Below are 19,581 nucleotides of genomic sequence, written 5' to 3' on the forward strand. Positions count from 1 at the left end.
AATTTAAGTTTTTTGTCCGATATTTAGTAACAAATATAGTAATAGGTTACAGATACAACCGTTAGTAAGCTTGTAACAGAAATATCCGTTACTGTTGTAAAATTCTGGATGTTACAAAATGCCTGTTATGGTGTAGTGCCAATTTGGGGAAAAAGTAACTCTAGAGGACACTATTTTTTGTGAGTAACTCACAAGGACAAATTTTGGGGAAAAGTAACTCACGAACCCACTATTTCAAAATTAGGAACCTTCAAGGACAAAATAAGTTGGCCCGGCCCTTTTACTTTTTTTTAAATGCCAGTTATATCCTTCCGTGAAAATAACCCTCAAGGACAAATGTCCCGGATTTAAAATAAATATTTTCCAATTTTACTCTTTCTGTCATTTTACTATGAACAATGAGTGTTCATACCTTCTGCTGGTGTGTATGAACAATGATTGTTCATATCCAAATAGGTGAATGTACCTTATACAATATATTGATGTATGAACATTGAATGTTCATACCAAAAGGACTATGAACATTCAATGTTCATACCCAAGGGACTATGAACATCGAATGTTCATACCCAAAGGACTATGAACATTCAAAGTTCATACCCAATCAATGTTCATACCCAAGGGACTATGAACATCGAATGTTCATACCCAAAGGACTGTAAATATTCAATGTTCATACCCAATCAATGTTCATACCCAAGGGACTATGAACATCGAATGTTCATACCCAAAGGACTATGAACATTCAATGTTCATACCCAATCAATGTTCATACCCAAAGAACTATGAACATCGAATGTTCATACCCAATCAATGTTCATACCCAAAGACTATGGACATTGAATGTTCATGTATGGACATTGAATGTTCATACCCAAAGGATTATGAACATTGAATGTTCATACCCAATCAATGTTCATACCCAAGGACTATGAACATTCAATGTTCATACTAAATACACCGGGTCGTTTCGTCTGGGGCGGGCCATTAATTATTTCACGTCAGGGGTATACTTGACATTTCATCTACCCGATCCGTTTTTTATTTCGCATCAAGAGTATACTTGACCTTTCATCTACCCGGTCCTTGTGAGTTACGAAAAAAAAAGGTGTCCTTGAGAGTTACTTTTTCGGCAGTTTTGTCCTTGAGAGTCACTCCCTGTTGAAAGATATACGTACATATGCACACGAGCTCGGGTTTTCAGTTTTTGATATTCTAACCCGAGCCCAACCCAAAATCGAGTCGGATTTTGATTTTACAAAACCAAGCCCGGACCACGGATCTGACATGTTAGCCAAAGACCAACAAAAGTCGAGTTTTAATCCATCAGGGGCTTGGGCTAACACGACCCAAGTTCCACTACTACTTAAGATTTATATAGTAAACTAGTAGCAATTATGATAATAGTAATATAATTAACTAGATCAACTTCATATTCATCTTATTTTGGTTTTTATAACTCTTCCATTGCAGAATTATTTGTCACGACTGAAGAGAAACGAGATAAAGCAGCATAAGATTGTCTGGAGATATTGAGAACCATAGAAGAACACGGTGGTCTTGGAGAGAAGAAATTTTTCGGAGGCGATGAGATTGGCCTAGCAGACTTGGTCTTGGGATTTTTAGCACAATGGGTTGGAGTGATAGAGGAAGTAGTAACAGTAAAGATTATGGAACCCCAACAGTTTCCACATTTGCAGGCATGGATAAAGAATTTCAAGGAAGTTCCAGTCATAAAAGAAAATCACTCATGAGGACATGCTACCCGTGTTCAAATGGCAAAGGGAGGCGATGATGGCAATGGTATCCGCATGATATATACTTGTGTCCTCTATGTGCACCAATCCCCAGGGAGATGCTATTAGCATCCCACGACACTTGTGTCCAATGTGTGCTTTCGTTGTTCTTCGTATGTTTGTTGTGTTCACTATTCACTGCTATATATTGCGCTAAATGTAACCACAAATAACAACTGTTCTCTATAGAAGTTGCGCTACATGTAACCATAAAATTGAGCTTGCCTTTCGAACACCTTTAAACCACTAATCCATTTTAGTAAATCATTTGTGGGAGACAGGCAGATAGTATCCTAAAGAAGCTATATTATTAGGTGTCTAATTGTCTATGCCAGCCATGACCTCCTGCCATGACTGGAGAAGCAATAAAAGATTGTTTGGAGATGCTAAGATTGTGGGCATTGAACAGAAGAAATTGTTCGGAGGTGATGAGATTGGGCTAGTGGACTTGGACTTGGACTTGGGAGTTTTAGCTCATTAGATTGGAGTGATAGAGGAGTGAAAGATTATGGAACCGCTTACTTCAAATGCGAAGGGAGAAAATCATACAAATGGCATCCGCATGAATGCATGATACTTGTTTTCTAATTCATATACGTGCACATAGGGAGATGCTACTAGCATCCTTATGAATCATATTGTCCTATGAGTTGCTCCTATTGTCAGTTTACTTGTTACTCTCCACATAATTGCTACTGCACTTCATAGTCACAAAAATCTCCGATTTTTTTAAAAAAACGTAAAAAGTTTCCAAATTGACTGGTTACCAAATTTCTAAATGAATAAACATTAAAAACGGTAAAAGTCTCCTAATTCTCGATGTTTACCAATTTTTAGCAATTTTTTCCGATTTTTAGCAAATTTCTAATATTTTTCCGCTTTCTATTCATTTATTTTAATATTTTATTTTCTGAAATGCAAATATTTGTAGGATATAACAAGACTTTACATATATATTTGCAAATTTTGAATTTGACATGCTCGAAGTAACCCTGATATGATGTACAATCACACACTGCATGCTATTTTATATTTTAATTATTTATAACTTTTCCGATTTTTTAAATGAATTTATACGAATTAACGATTTCATCCTTGCCGAATTAACAATGAATTATGAATTTGTGACTATGCTGCACTTCATGCAGTGGGCAAGATGTGTTTCGACAATTAGTACTATGAATAAGTGAATAAGCACGGAGTCCACGATTCATTGTGAAGTTGTTAATCATTTATAAGAACCGAATGTGTACTATCTATTGTGGCTAGTACAAACTCTGATCTCATTAGTAAAGTTGATTCTAGAAAAATCCCTATAAATCATTACTCCCTTTGGGTCGAATCATTTGTGTGGTTTAGTCAACCCGCAACCACCAGACAATCATCCCAATGTAAGTAGACATGTAATGCTTTCGATAAATACCTAAAGGAGGTAAACTAGCTAGTCACTAAACTCTCCCTAATTGAACTTTAAACATGTACAACTGCTACAATTATGGAGATCGATTGAGGGCCAGAAATGTCACAGATAAGTGATTGAAAATATATAAACTAAGTTACAAGGTCACAATGTGGAATCAGGACGAAGCCTTCAACTCCATGCCCTCTTCAAATGATGGGTGTTAAGCATTCACTCTAACTAAGGTAAGATGTAAGAACTTACGTACTGCTGCACTAAGGGACGTACATATGCGCCCCTTCTTGTAAAGTCTTGAATTATTATTAAGGGTATTTTTGTAAATTTCATATTAAATCTAGGGTCGTTTATGTAAATTGGTCATCGGGTTTATATTTCAAATGTACGTAACTTAAGGAAACTTAACTCCGACTCCTAAGCCCCGTTAGATAAGCAAATCTTATACGAAAATTTGACCAAAAATGTCGGTTAGCGGTTTTCTGCGTTCGAAGCTGGCACGAGTTAACAGCTTACACGCATGAGTGAGTTATTGTTATAGCCGGTGGTGAGATAGAATATAGAAGATTAAATGTAGCGGGATGGGCCGGAAAAATAATTACGACGCGACATCAAATGAGTTAGTGGTTAGGAGGAGTATTAGGACCTTAAGCTCAATTGGAATATATTGGGCTTGGGCCTAAATATATCGGCCCAAATATAACGAAAATCGCGAAACAGGAAAAACCAAAAAAATCGGCCCAAACCAAAATCGCCCAATTTCTTTTCTTCTTCCCCCAATTTCGCCAATACTGAAAACCTAAGAGAGAGAAAACTCCCTTCTCCCAAATTCAACCGATTCAACCCAAAATTCAAACACCCAATCCTTAGTAGCACTCAAATCAAGTGTGAAGCTTCGAAAATTCTTGGAGTTGCGTCGGGTTTTTCGCGAAAGGTTAGTGAATTTCGCCTACAGTAAATAGTTTGAACTCGATTTCATTCTATTTGGTTGTATTGATGAAGGATATTGAACGGGGTGTGTGATAATTCGACAGTAGCTATTTGGAGAGGTGATGGCTTAACGAAATCAACCGAGAAGAAAGCTAAATGAAGCATTCTTACTGATTTGGTAAGAGATTTTGATATTCTCTAGTTCTATACTCTGTTTGATGAAGTTATTATGGTTGGAGTGTTGAAATTTGGATGGGATTGTGATGTATTGGAAAAAAAAATAATAATAATTGAAATTGGTTGTTGAATGTCGGCAGTAGTTTGTTTGGAGAAGATTGAGTTGAGCGATATCGGTGGAGCAGCTAGCTAGGGAGCTGTTCTTACTGACTCGGTAAGAATTATCTATATTCACTTTATTTTAGAGAAGTTATGTTAGTTTAAACTTGTTTAGGATTTGATTGAGTAATGCACGATTGATAAAGAACACGACAGTAATCGTTGTTAGATTTAATATGAATCGAAGGGCGTAGGATTGGTTGTAGTTGAAATTTGGACTTGGAATTGGGATGTGATAGGATTGGCGTCGATATGAGGGCCTGCCATGGCCCGAAATAGCCGTAGAGACCGTCAGAGTAACAGTGCCAGAAATGGCATGTAGCTCTGTTAACGGTAGTTAGATGAAAATTTATCCGAAACCCAATTCTTAACGTCGAGATTTCTTCTCGGCTTACACTAGTTAAGAATTCCTCATTGTTCGATCAATTCTAACAACCGACGTATATGTATATGCTGTTATAGGAGTGAATTCGAGTTGATTCGGTTAAGCGGGCTCGATTTGGTTAAGTGGGCTTGAGGAGAAGGAGCTTGCTAAGGTAGGAACCTACATACCAATATATGGTCTGCTTATTTTCATGCATGATTTGAATTGTTTAAATTGGAAATAGATAGTTGCGTATCAACCATGCATGTATATATGATATTCATGTTTTGCACTGTATTTCCTCGCTATAAACTATATTTATAGATAGCTTTAAATGTGAAATGGGTTTTGTAAAATCGGGGGCGGGGATTTGTTTTCTTGGTTAAAAGAGTAAAACCGGTTTTGGGAAGGGTTCTCGTCTCTTGTTTCAGAATGAGGCGAGAGATAGATTTTATAATCTTGGGTAAGGATTACCCGGTTGTTTGTAAATATGTATGAGGTTCGGATTGTCCCCTGATAGAGTTTACGTTGTTATTTACGATGATTAGCGTTTAGGAATCATCGGTTGTCATTTACTATGACTGGTCCGTTTGGGAGTCATAGGTTGTATGTGATCGATGGGGGAAATCTAGGAACTCACACATACAGGACCAACAGTTTTAAAAGAAAAATTAAATATGTATCTATAGTATTTGGAAAACAATCGGTAATACGAGTATATATATAGATATTACTATGCTTATCACGAGGGGATTTAGAAAAGGAATTGTGAATTCCTATAAAGAAGGAACTGTTGTCGCAATTCCGGAGACGGCAGTTCGCTCTAGGATTCCAACTGTGGTGTACACCTTTCGAGGTGGTGGGCCACCTTTAAAGGGATGCATCACTGGATGTAGTCCGGGAATTCCTTTTCTACTTTTCTAGATAACCATGCTTGTACGTGTCACGCTGTATGGTGATTAGCTTGTGTGGGGTTACATGCTAACTCGATAAGGTTTAGACGCGAGGAGTGAGAGTTTAGTCCACTCCTGGATGTGTGTCAGGATCCTGAGCAGCCTGCAGTCGTCGAACGGTTGACCACCGTAAGTTAGGTGACAACCCGTATGGGAGTCGTGGGTCCACGGGGGCCCACCGAGCCCTAAAAGCTTTGGGGATTTTGTGTGTGCAACACAACAACGACATTTCAGCTCCTCGCCGGTAAAATCGGGGAAAACAACGGTGCATGGTTCACACCGGAAAGTATTGAACCGAGATTGCCTGGTGGATCATTTGAGTACCCGTCGTTACCCTCACCATTCTAATAGGATCGTGCCCCAATAGTTGTATGATGATTGTGAAAAACTATATTTTGTATATCAATGAAGCATGTTGAGATGATTTCTGCTAGTTAGTGATGTATATATATAGTCACGATATTTGAATACTTTTATGAAAACCCTGCATGTTTTAAATGTTTTCTATAAGTAACTATTTATTGGCTATGTGTGTTTCTACTGGGCATAGTTGTTTGCTCATCCTACTTACCATTTCAGACGAGCCAGTTGCGGAGGAGGTTTTTCCTAACCCTAGTGATGACGGTTATGGTGATTTGGGAGGATTTTCTTATGCTTGACGAGGACAGAGTCAAGTTCATACTTTTGGTTATATAGAGATAGTCTAGTCATTTTGGTTGTATATATATAGAGCTCCGCTCATTTTGATGTATTTATTTGATGTATTGAAGTGTAGTTCATCATAAACATTTTGGGATATGTATATGGGCATCACAGTGGTGTATAGGGTGAAGATTTTGTATATATATGGTTGTTGGAAGGGTATTATGAAATGTCCAGGTTTATGACAGGTTTTAGGGTTTACGAATGTCGATTAAACAAAGGAAACTCTGCCGAAATTTCGGTAAAATTGGGATGGGTGTCAGCCTCGAGATTCACTCCTAGCCCTCGGGATGTGTGTTGGGTCTCGGGGCGTGACACTTCTCTTGTAATCTAGCCTAAAAGAAGTGAAGAAATAAACAATTGTTCTTACGGACTTGATAACAGGAATCGCTGGTTAGGAAAAGTGCAGTTCAATACAAAAGATAGAATATTCAGGGACAGACTTACAGGTAGGGTTGGTCATCAAGCTACCCGAGTCGGGTTTTACTATACTCGAGCTCAACTCACATGTAGAAGCTCGACTCGAACTCGCCTTCGAGCTTAATATTGAAGCTCAAGCTCAACTCGTCTAGTTCTACTAATAGCTCGAGCTTGACTCATTTTACACTTCAAACTCAAGCTCAGGTTCGAACTCGGGTTTAGTTATGCTCGTTTGAACTCGAACTCGGAAAAAATGTATATATATAAAATATTAAAACTAGTATAAAATGTAAATTATAGTTGGATATAAAGTATAAAATGGCGTATAAATTATAAATTATATACTACGTATGGGCTTTTAAAACGACTAGCTCGCGAGTAGCTCGAACTACTCGCTATCTATAATGAGCTTTAAATTAAGCTCAAGCTCAACTCATACTTTTGTGCGGACGAATTTGAGTCGAGCCGAGCTCAAGTTACTCATGAACAGCTCGACTCGATGACCAGCCATACTTACAGGCAGACCCCTACCTGTAGCATCAAACTGCAAAGACTTACAGGCCTCCAATCCCTAAGAGTATCATCATGAAAGAAGGTTCCTGACTACAAAGCAACAAGGTTTGTAGTCACCCACAAAGCAATCATGTAATAAACCCACTGGGGTCCACGCAACAAAGATAAAAGCACCACATAAACAACTATCACTCTCCAAGCAAAAGTCGATCCCTTAGGAAATGCAGGATGGTCTTTTCTTTGGTGCTTCTATGCTTTTTCGAAGTCAGAGAAGAAACTCCAACCCATAACAAGCATATGAGAATCCAATAATGTCATCGAAAATCTCCTTACAGTATCTATCAACGGGTTTTTTATTATATTTGGCCTTGGAACTTGCTTCATTATACCTACGCAGGGCTTATTTGACCAGGTGACCGCTCCCTAACCATTGAAGAGAGCATTCAAAGATGCTCTCTTCGGACTTACTTCACCAAATCGCTCTCTAACATTGGAGAGTGCTATTTAGAGCTAGCTGCTCTCTTCGGCTTACTCACTGTAGTAAAATCCCCAGTAGCCGGGGACTTCTCTCCCGAGAGGGGTCTTTCTCGTTCTCAAGTAAAACCTCTATTCGGCCTCACAAAGTTGTGGGCTGTTGGCAGCAGGGATTATTAGCACTATGCATATTAACATCTTGCTGAATCAAATCCATACCTACATCCTATTGTTGTAAAGATCAAGGTACAATCTCTATCTCAGGCCTCTGGTGTGCCACACATCTTCTAGGAAAACTCCTCCTATTGCTCTTTGTCAGAAATCTAAAAGGCCTCCTCACCTCATCCATAATATAGCTGGCTCTCCAATTCCACCAACTGTGGTATTTCAAGAATCTGTTTGCTTTCTTTGGGCACCCATCTTTCTCTGTTGGGCACTTTGCTTCAAACTGAGTGCCCAAATGTGCTACTATTCTTGCAAGAACTTGCAATGCAAGGGCATTCAATCCCCACCTGCCTCTATCCAAATTCACTTTCACAGAAGTATGAAATATATACTCGAAGTCCACTTCCATGCAAGCATTTGCGAAAGAAAGTCTCCCTTTCATAGCTGTGGCTTCATCTAGGCAGGTTGGATTACCCAGTAAGCTAGTAACATGGCTAATCCCCTTCTCTGCCCAAAGCTACTTTGAAAAATCAAGCTTCATCCATATTGGTATCCATTTAATCTTTTCTCTTATGCTGTTCAACCACTTCAGACCACGGACGTATTACAAAAAGTCAAAAACTCTTGCAGCAATAGGTTCGACCATTTTCCAAAACCATTTGTATATCCTCATCGTTGATAAACATGACGTAGAAAGATCCTTATCTGCACTTCCCTTGGTTTTCCATTGCTTTTGGAGCACATTTATCACAAAAGGGTAAGGTAATATTCATTCGACGAAAAATATGACCAATTTTATAAAGGAATTGCTTTGTACTTTTGTAGCAATGTAGCATCTCTCCAATTGAATACTTTTGTTAATTTTTGGAGAATCTTTTATTGATGTCAGCAATGACATCGTACAAGAAGGTTCGCATCACAAATAGTAGTTTATACGCAGGGGAGATGCACCTAGTTCAACTTCTTTGAAAATGGTTTCTTGATGCAGATGCCAATTAATAAATGGACATTTGCACAGAGAGTGGTTCCATAACCATTGACTATGGAGTCTTAATGCCTAAGGCAGAGACTTCATCTGATTACTATAACTTTTATGAATGGACATCTGCACTGAGACTACACTTTCGTAAGACCATAACCATCTCTTCAAAATGGAAGAAGTGACGCTATTCGGAAGAGAGCCTAGTCCTTTTACTTACAGAGTGATATGGGCATTAAAATTGAAGGGTATAGATTACACATACATAAATGAGGATTTTACAAACAAGAGTGCCTTGCTTTTGAAGTATAACCCAGTTTATCAGAAAGTTCCAGTTCTTGTTCATGGTGGAAAAGCAATTGCAGAGTCTGTTGTTATACTTGAATACATTGATGAGACATGGCCAGAAAATCCACTGCTGCCAAAAGATTCCTATGAGAGATCTGTCGCTCGATTTTGGGCCAAGTACTTCGAGGATAAGGTAATACTGTTGATCGTTGATTTTTTTTTTTTTTTTTTTTTTTGAAAATTACAACCATTCTACTAATCAAATTGGTCTTCTAAATATTTAGATCATCCATTTAATTACTAGTACTAGTAAGTAATAGCTTGACGTCCAACGTCCAAGGCAGTTAATTAAATACACCCAACAAGATAGCCTGACTGGTAAGGAAGGGTGTTGGTGTGTCCCCGACTGGCCTGGGTGGTGGCCTCTAGGCTGGGACTGGTTCCAACCACTCCATAACACACACATCCCCTCAGTGGTCAGCGACGCTGCTGCCATGAACCCAAACAAAAAAAACAAACAAACAAACAGTTAATTAAATTGTGAAAAATCCAAATCTTATAAAGATTTATCGAAATTATGGAAAGTTTAGTCAACTGATTAAATCCAGTTAATAGTTGATGCAATATGCAGATACACGAGTTCACTTAACGACTTTTTAATTTACGTCGATACAATAAATTAGTAGCAATGATCGTACAACTAGACTGTCATTTGTGAGAGGGAGAATGTAAAGAACTACTCCCTTCTGCAACTTCTTACTCATCTTATTAATTATTTTGGTTTTTAGAACTCTTCCATTGCTGAATTATTTGTCACGACTGGAGAGAATCGAGATAAAGCAGCAAAAGATTGTTTGGAGATGCTGAAAACTATAGAAGAACACGGTGGTCTTGGAGAGAAGATATTTTTCGGAGGTGATAAGATTGGCCTAGCAGACTTAGTCTTCGGATTTTTAGCACAATGGTTTGGAGTGATAGAGGAAGTAGTAGGAGTAAAGATTATGGAACCCCAAGAGTTTCCACGTTTGCAGGCATGGATAAAGAATTTCAAGGAAGTTCCAGTCATCAAAGAAAACCTACCTGATCATGAAACAATAGTACCCATGTTCAAATGGCGAAGAGAGATGCTGATGGCAATGACATCCGCATGAGATATACTTGGGGTCCTTCATGTGCACCAATTCGGAGGGAGATGCTATTAACCTCCCACGATAATTGTGTCCAATGTGTGCTTTCATTTTTACTTTTTCCGTTATGCTCCAGTTTACTGCTATATAATGCGTGTTATAGCCTACATTGTACAGTGAGCAGGACACCATGTTGATTTTTATTGTATTGCTAATAATTACAATAGTTTTTTAGATTTCCACTCCCAGCAACTTTGTCAATTAGACTTCCACCCCTAATTATTTTATTATTAGACTTCCACCCCCAATTTCACAGCATGACCAAATCAGCCCGCTTTGACGTGATGTCATCCGATTAGTGCATGTGCAATGTCAATTCTACCCCTATAGTTTTTTAGATTTCCACCCCTAGCAACTTTGCCAATTAGACTTCCACCCTCAGTTCTTCCATTATTAGACTTCCACCCCCAACAACTTTGCCAATTAGACTTCCACCCTCAGTTCTTCCATTATTAGACTTCCACCCCCAATTTCACAGTCACAGTCTTCCATGAAACCAATTCAAGAGTTATAAGAAGTGTGACAGTTGGTGGCACAGCGCCTTCAGCACTCGACCCATCTCCCCAAAGCCATCTAAAAGTACAAAAATGCAATGTAAGTGACAGGTTCCACAATCTGTACAAGTCAGTGATTTCCATTTCAAGCAAACTTACACTGTGGCTTTCACTGTCAGGAGAACCTTTTCTCCCTTCTTCATTGTCTTTACAGCTTTCAAGAGTGCTGGGCAGAAATAACCTGGTTACAAAGGCAAAACATGCAGATCCTGTTAGAGAAGTTGCAACAAAGATAACCAACTAGTATTCACCCTAAAGTAAGGTACAAAACTCCCACCATCACCAATGGTAAACTCCATCCAATGGCAGAGCCGGGGGCCTAGGGTACACCATGGCGTACCCTCACTTTTTAGAAAAAAAATATATATACTTTCCTCAATACCCAAAAAACTTATGCGAAACTTGCAAGTTTTAACTTAAACTTTCTTCTGTACAACATTCCATCAATTTTTATGTATAAATGTATGTTAGAAAATCTAGATAAACAATTACCCATTTATATTTGTTCCATAACCCATAACTCATTAGATTCATCTCTACCCAAAAACACATCATCTCAAACCCAAATTTCACAGTAGATTACCTCATAAATTCATGTGGTTTATCCATAGAATCAGCTATCAAAACTTCCAAAAAAAACGTACTAAAAAAAATCACAACTAAACCTGACGCAGCCTCTCTCTCTCTCTCAAACCTATGGTCTCACTAATGTCCACATCTTAAAGACCATTGACAATCACCTCTTAGTATTCTTTTCTAATCATGATAAAATTCTAGAATCCAAGCTGAAGTTTTTCAGCAACCTCAGCATTACTGGACTCAATCTTGGAAAATTTATCTCGTCCAACGAATTGTCTTGTCAAGGAGTTTAGAGAAACAAATTATTCCTTTGGTCAATTTTCCTTAGGAGTCTACTTCACACAAATGAAAGCATTGCCTACATGCTCAAGAAGGGGAGTTGGCTGCTCCATGAGGCAGAAGCGAGAATGGGACAGAACATAGCAAGCCTAAGAAAACACCATGGTGTACCGGCCAGAATCAAATATATTATAGTTCACAATGATTAGATTCTTTATTTCTTTTTTAATACACTTATTTATTACTACCTTTTTATATGATTTTATATTATTAGTTAAAAAAAATGAGTTTTTTTTTTTTTTTGTATGCTTGCTGTCGGGGTTGGCTCACCCTCACTCAATTTCCTGGCTCCACCACTGACTCCATAGTCCATCCCTTTAGATTTAAAACCACTGTACCATCCTCAAGCTGAGCTTCATATTTAATTGCAAAATGGACAAAAGAGAAGCAGGAAACATAACCAAGCACTTCCATCTCACGAAAATCAACTAAATGATGCAATATGCAGGTCAATAACAAACCAAACAAATACCCTTTGAATGACGAGTTTTTGTAAACATCCCATAACAAGTTCTTGCAGTTGATCGCACCTGCAAAGTTTCATTTCCCACTAGGTTTATATTAACTGACAAACTACAACATCTACTTTTCCCAGTAAATAATTGCCACAAATAAATTATTCATCAACATCTTTTCTACCGTAAACGTAAAAGAAGATGTAATAGTAATTTTTAAATACATAATTAAGTCAATAGCTAAACACCAAGGAAGCAAAAAACAACCAACTATAGACAAAAACACTTGTCTTTACTTATTTTACGTAGGTAAAGCTTCACTAACTGATGAATTCACCTTAAATTATCAGGATCTTTATTTCTAACTAACTTCTACTAAGAAAACGTGTTAAAAAATGACCCACATGCAAAAGTAAAAAAATAAATGAATGAAAGGCTTTATGACGACAAACTTGAAAAGAACTTGAAAGCAAGATGACAATGTCAGCAGAAATAGTAGCAGAATTTGTCCAAGAAAAGGTGAAGTTACTAGAATGAACATTTGAGCACATGCCTAAAAATCTCCCAGAAGCTCCTTCGATAATAAGCACAACAGATGGCAAGCCTACAGAGAGAAACCCAACCAAAGATAAAAAGGTTTATTATTAATTGAAAAAATAAATAATTAATGAATACTAAAATGAAGAAAAAGGGAAGGACCTCTTCTTCTCGTTCAATTGGACTTCTGTAAAACACGAAATCTTCTTCATGTTTTCATTCAATTGTGTAATGAAAAATGAAAAATGAATTTTCCGCCAGATGAACTAATAAGTCAGTTTCTGCTTTTAATATCTTCACCATCAATGAGGATGTTGGGAATGTGGGTTAAGATGCTCCAGTCCTCCTCTCGATAATAATAGGGTAGTTGTCTCCAGTTGTAGATTTGCAATTCGCGAGGGCAGTTGTAGATTTGCAATTCGCGAAGCATGGTGAGTGGTTTCAACTCCTCTGGCTTGAAATCAAGGTATTTGCATGAATAAAAACTCAATTGTTGAAGTGATGTGAGTTGGTTTAATCCTTGGGGGAGAGAGAAATGCGGAAGAGAATAGATAAAAAGAGACTTGAGGTTGTTGTTGTGGGTGAGGGACATTAACGATTTTGAAAGAACACCTACATCGTACAATAATACCAGACTTTCAAGCCGAGGAGGAAAAAGGTAGTGCGGTTCCACCTTCAAATTTGGGCAATAATAAAGGCGCAAGTATGTAATATTGGACATCATCCAAGTAGAAGGGAGCGTGGAGCCAACATAGTGTTCTATTTCCAATCGTTCCAAGGTTTCTTTATCTGGTTCCAGATTTTCAAGAACACCTTCCATCCTTCGTATGTACTCTTCACTGCTGACGTGTCTAATATCTCGTGGATATACCTCATCTCCGAAATTCAACAGTAATGCTGAAATGTTTTTCTTTTTCTGCAATTCTGCCTGCTTGGCCTCATTCACACTTTTTACATGTCTTAACCCCGTAATAGATAGGCTTCCTTTTAGAAAATTGAGATTTCCTAGTTCCCCAATCACAGACCCTTTGCTGCTTCCATCACTCACAACAAACTTACTTAATGTTCGAAGCTGCCTCAATCTCTCAATGCCTCCTCGCGGATAATACTTTAGAGAAGAAGTGAGTTCAACTTCCAGATGTCTTAGGTTAGAAAGTTCCACAAATCCTTCTGGCAGTTTGCAAAGATTAAGACAACGGTTAAGCTTCAATGTTTGCAAATTAACTAGACTTCTTAGTGTCTCAGGCAATTCCTTCAATCTTGTATTTGACAAATCAAGGTACCGAAGATGTAATAATCTACTCACTTCACTTGGAAGTACTTCCAGGACAGAAGTTCGTGCACTCAAGTCTAAGGTCCTAAGACATGTCAACTGGTGTAATGCAGAAGGTACCGACCTGGGTGGTATTCCTACCAATAGCGTGCGTAACTTCTTCGCTTCATAGATAGATGGATTCTCTACATCACCAACTGTCAAATGACGAATCTTGTGACTGCTAATTTTCTCATTATTCACCAAAACAGAGCAATCAGTTTTTGTGAGGAACCCGGCAAAGTCATGTACGAGATCATGCATCTTGCATTCAACAATGTTTCCATCATCGTCTTTCTTAAAATCTTGGAAGAATGAACGCATCGTCAGAGCATCAAAATACTCTACACCAACCCTCTCTAGCTCTCTTGCTCCATCAGAGCCGAGATAACCTTGAGCCATCCATAGCTTCACCAACTGGTCCTTCTTCATGTTGTGGTCTTTCGGAAAGATTGCATTAAGATAAAAGCATTGTTTCAAAACTGGACGGCAAAGCGTGATAGCTCAACAAAAGAGCGGTAAAAACCCTTTTTCTTGTGTTTTCCAAACGCCACTTTTTAATACATCCGTCCAATCTTCTTTTGCTGCTCGTTTGAATCGCATTAGACTTGCTAATGTCTTGACAAACTAGTGGAACACCTTTGCATTTCTTTGCAATTTCTTGTCCAATTCCCTTCAATCTTTCCCCGCTCTTGTTGTGTTCTTCCCCAAAAGCTATATGTCCGAATAAGTCCCAACAGCCATCGTCGGACAACCGCAAGCCCTTGTGTATATAAATTGAACCGATCATTGTTGCAATCGCCTTCGTTACGTGTGGTGACGATGATTTTGCTTCCTCGCTCACCACCATTGAGAGATAGCTTCAATGGCTCCCAAAGACCGGAATCTTCAGTCCAAACATCATCTAGCACGAGCAAAAACCGCTTTCCCTTTACTGAGTTGCACAAATGCTGATGTAAAAGATCCCACCCAACTACATTTTCTGGTAGCTTCTCTCTAGTAGCGTGTGCAATGATTTCTCTGGCAATCCTTTCACGATCAAAAGGTTCAGAAACGCAAACCCATATTTTCAGCTCAAAAGTGGTTGCTATAGTTCCTTCGTTATACACTAGCTGCGCAAGAGTTGTCTTACCGAACCCGCCAGTTCCAACTATTGACAAGATAGGGATATGGACCTGAGTTTCTTGTTGACTAGTCTCACATAGCAGCATGCTAAGTATCTGTTGTTTGTCAAGATCCCGACCGAATACCTCTGATACATCCACAACAGAGCTAGTGAATTGTGGAGGTTGTTGAGGTTCCGCGTGACTATGACTCGGAAGGAGGTGTAGTTGGTCCTTGTTGGTGAGAGCAACCTCAGCAAGTCTTTCTCTTATGTCCTTAATCCTATGAGCAATATCATAGCGTGCACCACCATGTTTCAAGCAAGCACACGGAGATAACAAGTAGGAACACATCTTGTTGGCAACGTGAGAGCCGTCAGCAATAAATCCCTCTATTCGTGAGATGAGAATCCGTGTGTTCCATTCGTCCAATACATCATCTGCATCATACATCACATCTTTGAGATCTTCCAACCAAATCTTTACTGCATTTTCATGTATTTCCTTCTTTTCAGCATCTTCAAGCACCGCTTTGATCAGAGTGAGCTTAGGCTCCAGTTTTTTTACTTCTTTACGAACGCCAACCACTAACCGCACCTCCTGTTCAAGTTCTTTTCCAATGACTGAGGCCAACTGGTCTATGACAGCAGAAACTATTGCTTCAGCCATATTTCTTTTTCTTTTTTGAATCAAGGAGATACAAAAAGCTTAGGGAAGGAAGACGAAATCAAGGAGAGATACAATGGGGCTCGAATGAATTATTGATGTTAGGTTGTGGAAAAGTGGATATTTTTTGTTGTGGAGGAACCGAATGTTTAAAGCCAAATGAATTATTCATTTCTCTCTTCACAAGCAATAATGACTTCAACTCCACTTGAACTTATAAACAACTAACACCTCTTAAACCCCACAACCTCAACTTTTCACAAGAACAGAATCTCATTCCCTTCTTCTCATGATCCGAAACTTCGCAGTATCCCTTGCACTGACGTTTCCTTCGCTAAAAGGTACTTCAAAGTATATATTCCATTCCTTTCCTCAATTTTGCATAACCCCTTTTGATAAATGATTAAAAATGTATTCTTTTCTTGTTAATAGAGAAAATAGATGAATCCCACACTTAAAAGTCACATGCGAATTCATGGAGGACAAACTTTGTCTTACTTACTGTTTTCTGTTTGCTTAAAGTGTTAATAGTAGTTAGATAATGCCCGTAGTATTGTCTTTTTTATACATGGTTCCTAATGCTAATAAGAAATTAAATATGATGCTACAAAGAATCTAAGAGAATAAAACCGATCTCTTAAAACATGGAGGTGTCGCCTTGAGGCAGTCTAATATTCACTACTAATTCTCCATCTATTATTAAGAATGCAATAAAGGGTAGTAATCTTAAAAAATATGTCGGCTGTATGTCTGTAATAGTTTTCTATATTGTTTATCAAGAATGCAATATAGACTGATGCCTCCAACTTTTAATAGGCCTACATTACAGCATGTGAGCACGCGATTGAGTAATGAACTATGAACTTACAAATCAAGAGTAAGAACATGTTTCTAAATTACATATCATGTAACTTAATTGGCACAAGTTTACTTGGCAGAAATGTATACACCCAAAAATTCAGCACTTGCATGGAAATTGATGAATGACTTGTGCAGCCACTGTAAGAGAAGGTTCAGAGAAGAGGAATTGCTCTAGTTTCTAGGTGTTGCGTGCAAAAAGAAATCTGAAAGCCTACATCATATACTCTGGTCATGTCCTTTTGCTAAACAGCTATGGAGGTGGACAACAAGTAGGTTCAAGAAGAGATACAACATTCAGAACTTTCAGAGTGCCATGGGGGCAATACAAAATAGGAGTACAATACTGAAGAAGTTATGGCAGGCTACTATTATTGGAGGCATGGTGAGCTTATGGCTGCATAGGAACAAGGTGCACTTTGAAGACTGTAACAACATCCTAAATTTCTGTCAGAGCTATGTGAGAAGGCAACTAATATGTGCAGGACATCTGTCAAAAGACTACATGAGGATACAAGACATTGAGGTACTAAAATCTGGGGTGTGAAAGCTTGTTTTAGATTCATTACCTTCCTATTGACAGCCATCATCAAAAGTTGAGAATCAGGTTCAATAACAACCTGGAAGTGCAATTGGTGGACAATATTTAAACCTCCAAGTAACAGAGTTGTACAAGAACATGGCAGAGAAAATTGATCAGAAACAAGGTGGCGTGCAGCGTGCTTGTGCAATATAAGCAGTGAAAGAAAAGAGACATAAAAAGACATGAGGGATGAGAAGAGATCCTAATAAATGTGCTTCTTAAGGGGTTGTGCAGGCTTAGGAGGGATGATAAGGCCAAACAGTAAGGTACTCTGATCCTTGCGTCGTTCTTGCCGAAGACCTTGGGAGGCTATTCAGGGCCCGTAGGGATGATAAAACCAAGAAGTAACTGGCGCTGTGATCCTCATAACACGTTTGATTCAATCACAGTAACTAAGCATAAAACCTAAGATTGTGGATCAAGATGTACAGAAATAAAGAGGGAAACGATATAAATACCACAATTTCCCAGGATGCATTTGAGCCATGTATGCACCAGTATCAACAATGCACAGTTTTAGTTTAAACTTTAAATTGCGTGTACATCACAGTACATTTGTACTGCTCATAGCATATTTATGATCAAAGTATCAAAAAATAAGGGATTATGATGAGAAGATCAATGTACAATTTTTGATAATGACAAAAATAAAAACAAAAATACACTTAAGTAAACATGAGTACGTGAGTTGAACAAGATGTTTCAAAACAACTTACCTTCCTCACTCCAATCATCTTCATTTTGATCTTTCTATCTGAGACACTAAGTGACCGCAAGCACACTTGATAATTCCGGAGCAATTTCAAGCAAAAATGGATTAACCAATTAAATCGGGAAGAAAAAGGATAGGATATACACAGCAGTATCGGTTCAAAGGTTGTTGTACCTTCAAGCTGGTATGCCTTGTTTATAGGAATGTTGCCGTAAAAACGATAGCACACACTATCAGGTAGGTCGTCTGCAATTATTCTATTAGCAAGAAATTTACTATAAGTATAGGAAAGCTTGTATTATTATTAGGAAGCGCCAGTCTGAGCAGATGGAGAGAATTATAATCTTTCCCAACCAACATTGTAACCTTTCCTGATAGTTGATATGCTTTTACTTGACCAGGAAACAAAAATAAATTAAAAAGAGAGGATATTTCCTAGGGCGAAAAGCAGTACATCAACCATAGAAACCTTGCCTAGTAAAAGCCATAATCATCCGTTTTCTTGCTTCTTCCTCATCAGCATAAACTTGTTGGGAAGGTAGATGCAATCAAAGGCAAAGATAATTAATCAGTAAGTAAAATTATTCATTTCTTCGTAATTAGAACAATTCCATTTAGAAATAAATGAATGATTATAATCATAACATAATTATTAACCTTCCGTGACATAATATTCAAGGATTTCATCTTCTGTAGGATCGCTTTCAAGTGGTTTCATACGATTACCTCAATTTCGTTCTGGAAGTGGACTACACTTCCATTTTGGCTTGTTGGACTAGTTGTTGTTGTTGAAGAAGATCTAGGAAACTCATCAGTGGGGGGAAGAAAAAATAGCGAAACCAGACTTGGTAGACTTGAAAAACTAAGAGATCATTGTTAAGGTTCAGGTCGCCATCGCCATGTTTGTAAAAAATGATTAGAGAAAGGGAGAGAAAAAAAAAAGAAAAAGAAAAACGCAAACCTTATCTTTAAAACTACGCTGGTGTCCTTACTTGATGTGTTTGGTATAGACCGTTTTGTTATCTTAAACGGGGTAAATTTGGAAAGAAAAAAAGGACCGAAAATAAAGGATGCTCGATCCATTCCATATATTTTAGCGATGAGAAAAAAAGAATCAGTGGAAAAAGAGAAAAACACGGGATGATGAAGCCCAAGTAGTAACAGAGCTTCCATAATCCTTACATCATTTTTATCACGGACCTTGGGGATGAAAAGTTTAAGTAGTAATAATAATAATAGAGCTAGCCTCATAGCATTGGATCAATCAACATCGGGAAGAGGGATGGAGAAGAGAAAGATACAGTGGCAACTCGTGTTTGGGTCTCAAATGAAATAACCTTAGTTTGCATATTACGATCTTTG

At 38.2% G+C, this 19,581-nt stretch overlaps 2 protein-coding genes, 1 long non-coding RNA gene and 1 pseudogene across 4 annotated transcripts; 2 read left to right on the forward strand and 2 right to left on the reverse strand.

Annotated features, from left to right (window-relative positions):
• LOC147506554 (putative glutathione S-transferase) overlaps nucleotides 1-1,932 on the forward strand; it is a 28,942-nt pseudogene extending 27,010 nt beyond the window's left edge.
• Nucleotides 1,933-7,203: 5,271 nt separating this feature from the next.
• On the forward strand, nucleotides 7,204-10,697 carry LOC147506556 (glutathione transferase GST 23-like). Its single transcript, XM_086558655.1, has 2 exons — nucleotides 7,204-9,527; nucleotides 10,123-10,697. Exons 1-2 carry the CDS (start codon nucleotides 9,219-9,221, stop codon nucleotides 10,483-10,485), a joined length of 672 nt encoding a protein of 223 aa, XP_086414781.1. The 5' UTR covers nucleotides 7,204-9,218; the 3' UTR covers nucleotides 10,486-10,697.
• LOC147506557 (uncharacterized) lies at nucleotides 9,190-18,451 on the reverse strand. Of its 2 annotated transcripts, XR_015193813.1 has the most exons (3): nucleotides 18,224-18,451; nucleotides 11,175-11,256; nucleotides 9,190-11,094 (listed from the first exon to the last, which is right to left on the reverse strand). It is a non-coding gene; the product is annotated as an uncharacterized LOC147506557 (long non-coding RNA). The 2 variants fall into 2 exon arrangements; XR_015193812.1 differs by lacking the exon at nucleotides 18,224-18,451 and having other exon boundaries at nucleotides 11,175-12,229.
• LOC147506558 (putative disease resistance protein RGA3) lies at nucleotides 12,311-18,174 on the reverse strand. The gene is made up of 3 exons (XM_086603714.1): nucleotides 14,926-18,174; nucleotides 13,148-14,779; nucleotides 12,311-13,052 (listed from the first exon to the last, which is right to left on the reverse strand). Exons 1-2 carry the CDS (start codon nucleotides 16,067-16,069, stop codon nucleotides 13,260-13,262), a joined length of 2,664 nt encoding a protein of 887 aa, XP_086459840.1. The 5' UTR covers nucleotides 16,070-18,174; the 3' UTR covers nucleotides 12,311-13,052; nucleotides 13,148-13,259.
• Nucleotides 18,452-19,581: the final 1,130 nt, after the last annotated feature.

The sequence above is a fragment of the Coptis chinensis genome, chromosome 4, assembly GCF_015680905.1.
Source record: "Coptis chinensis isolate HL-2020 chromosome 4, ASM1568090v1, whole genome shotgun sequence".
In the NCBI taxonomy this organism is placed as follows: domain Eukaryota; kingdom Viridiplantae; phylum Streptophyta; class Magnoliopsida; order Ranunculales; family Ranunculaceae; genus Coptis; species Coptis chinensis.

Bases quoted from the DNA above. Each gene is read 5' to 3' on its own strand.
- LOC147506556 (XM_086558655.1), top strand. From the start codon at position 9,219: ATGGAAGAAGTGACGCTATTCGGAAGAGAGCCTAGTCCTTTTACTTAC. The intron at 9,528-10,122 runs GTAATACTGTTG...TTTGGTTTTTAG, and splicing joins CCAAGTACTTCGAGGATAAG to AACTCTTCCATTGCTGAATT.
- LOC147506558 (XM_086603714.1), bottom strand. From the start codon at position 16,069: ATGGCTGAAGCAATAGTTTCTGCTGTCATAGACCAGTTGGCCTCAGTC. The intron at 14,780-14,925 runs GTTTGTCAAGAC...TTTGCCGTCCAG, and splicing joins AATGCAAAGGTGTTCCACTA to TTTTGAAACAATGCTTTTAT.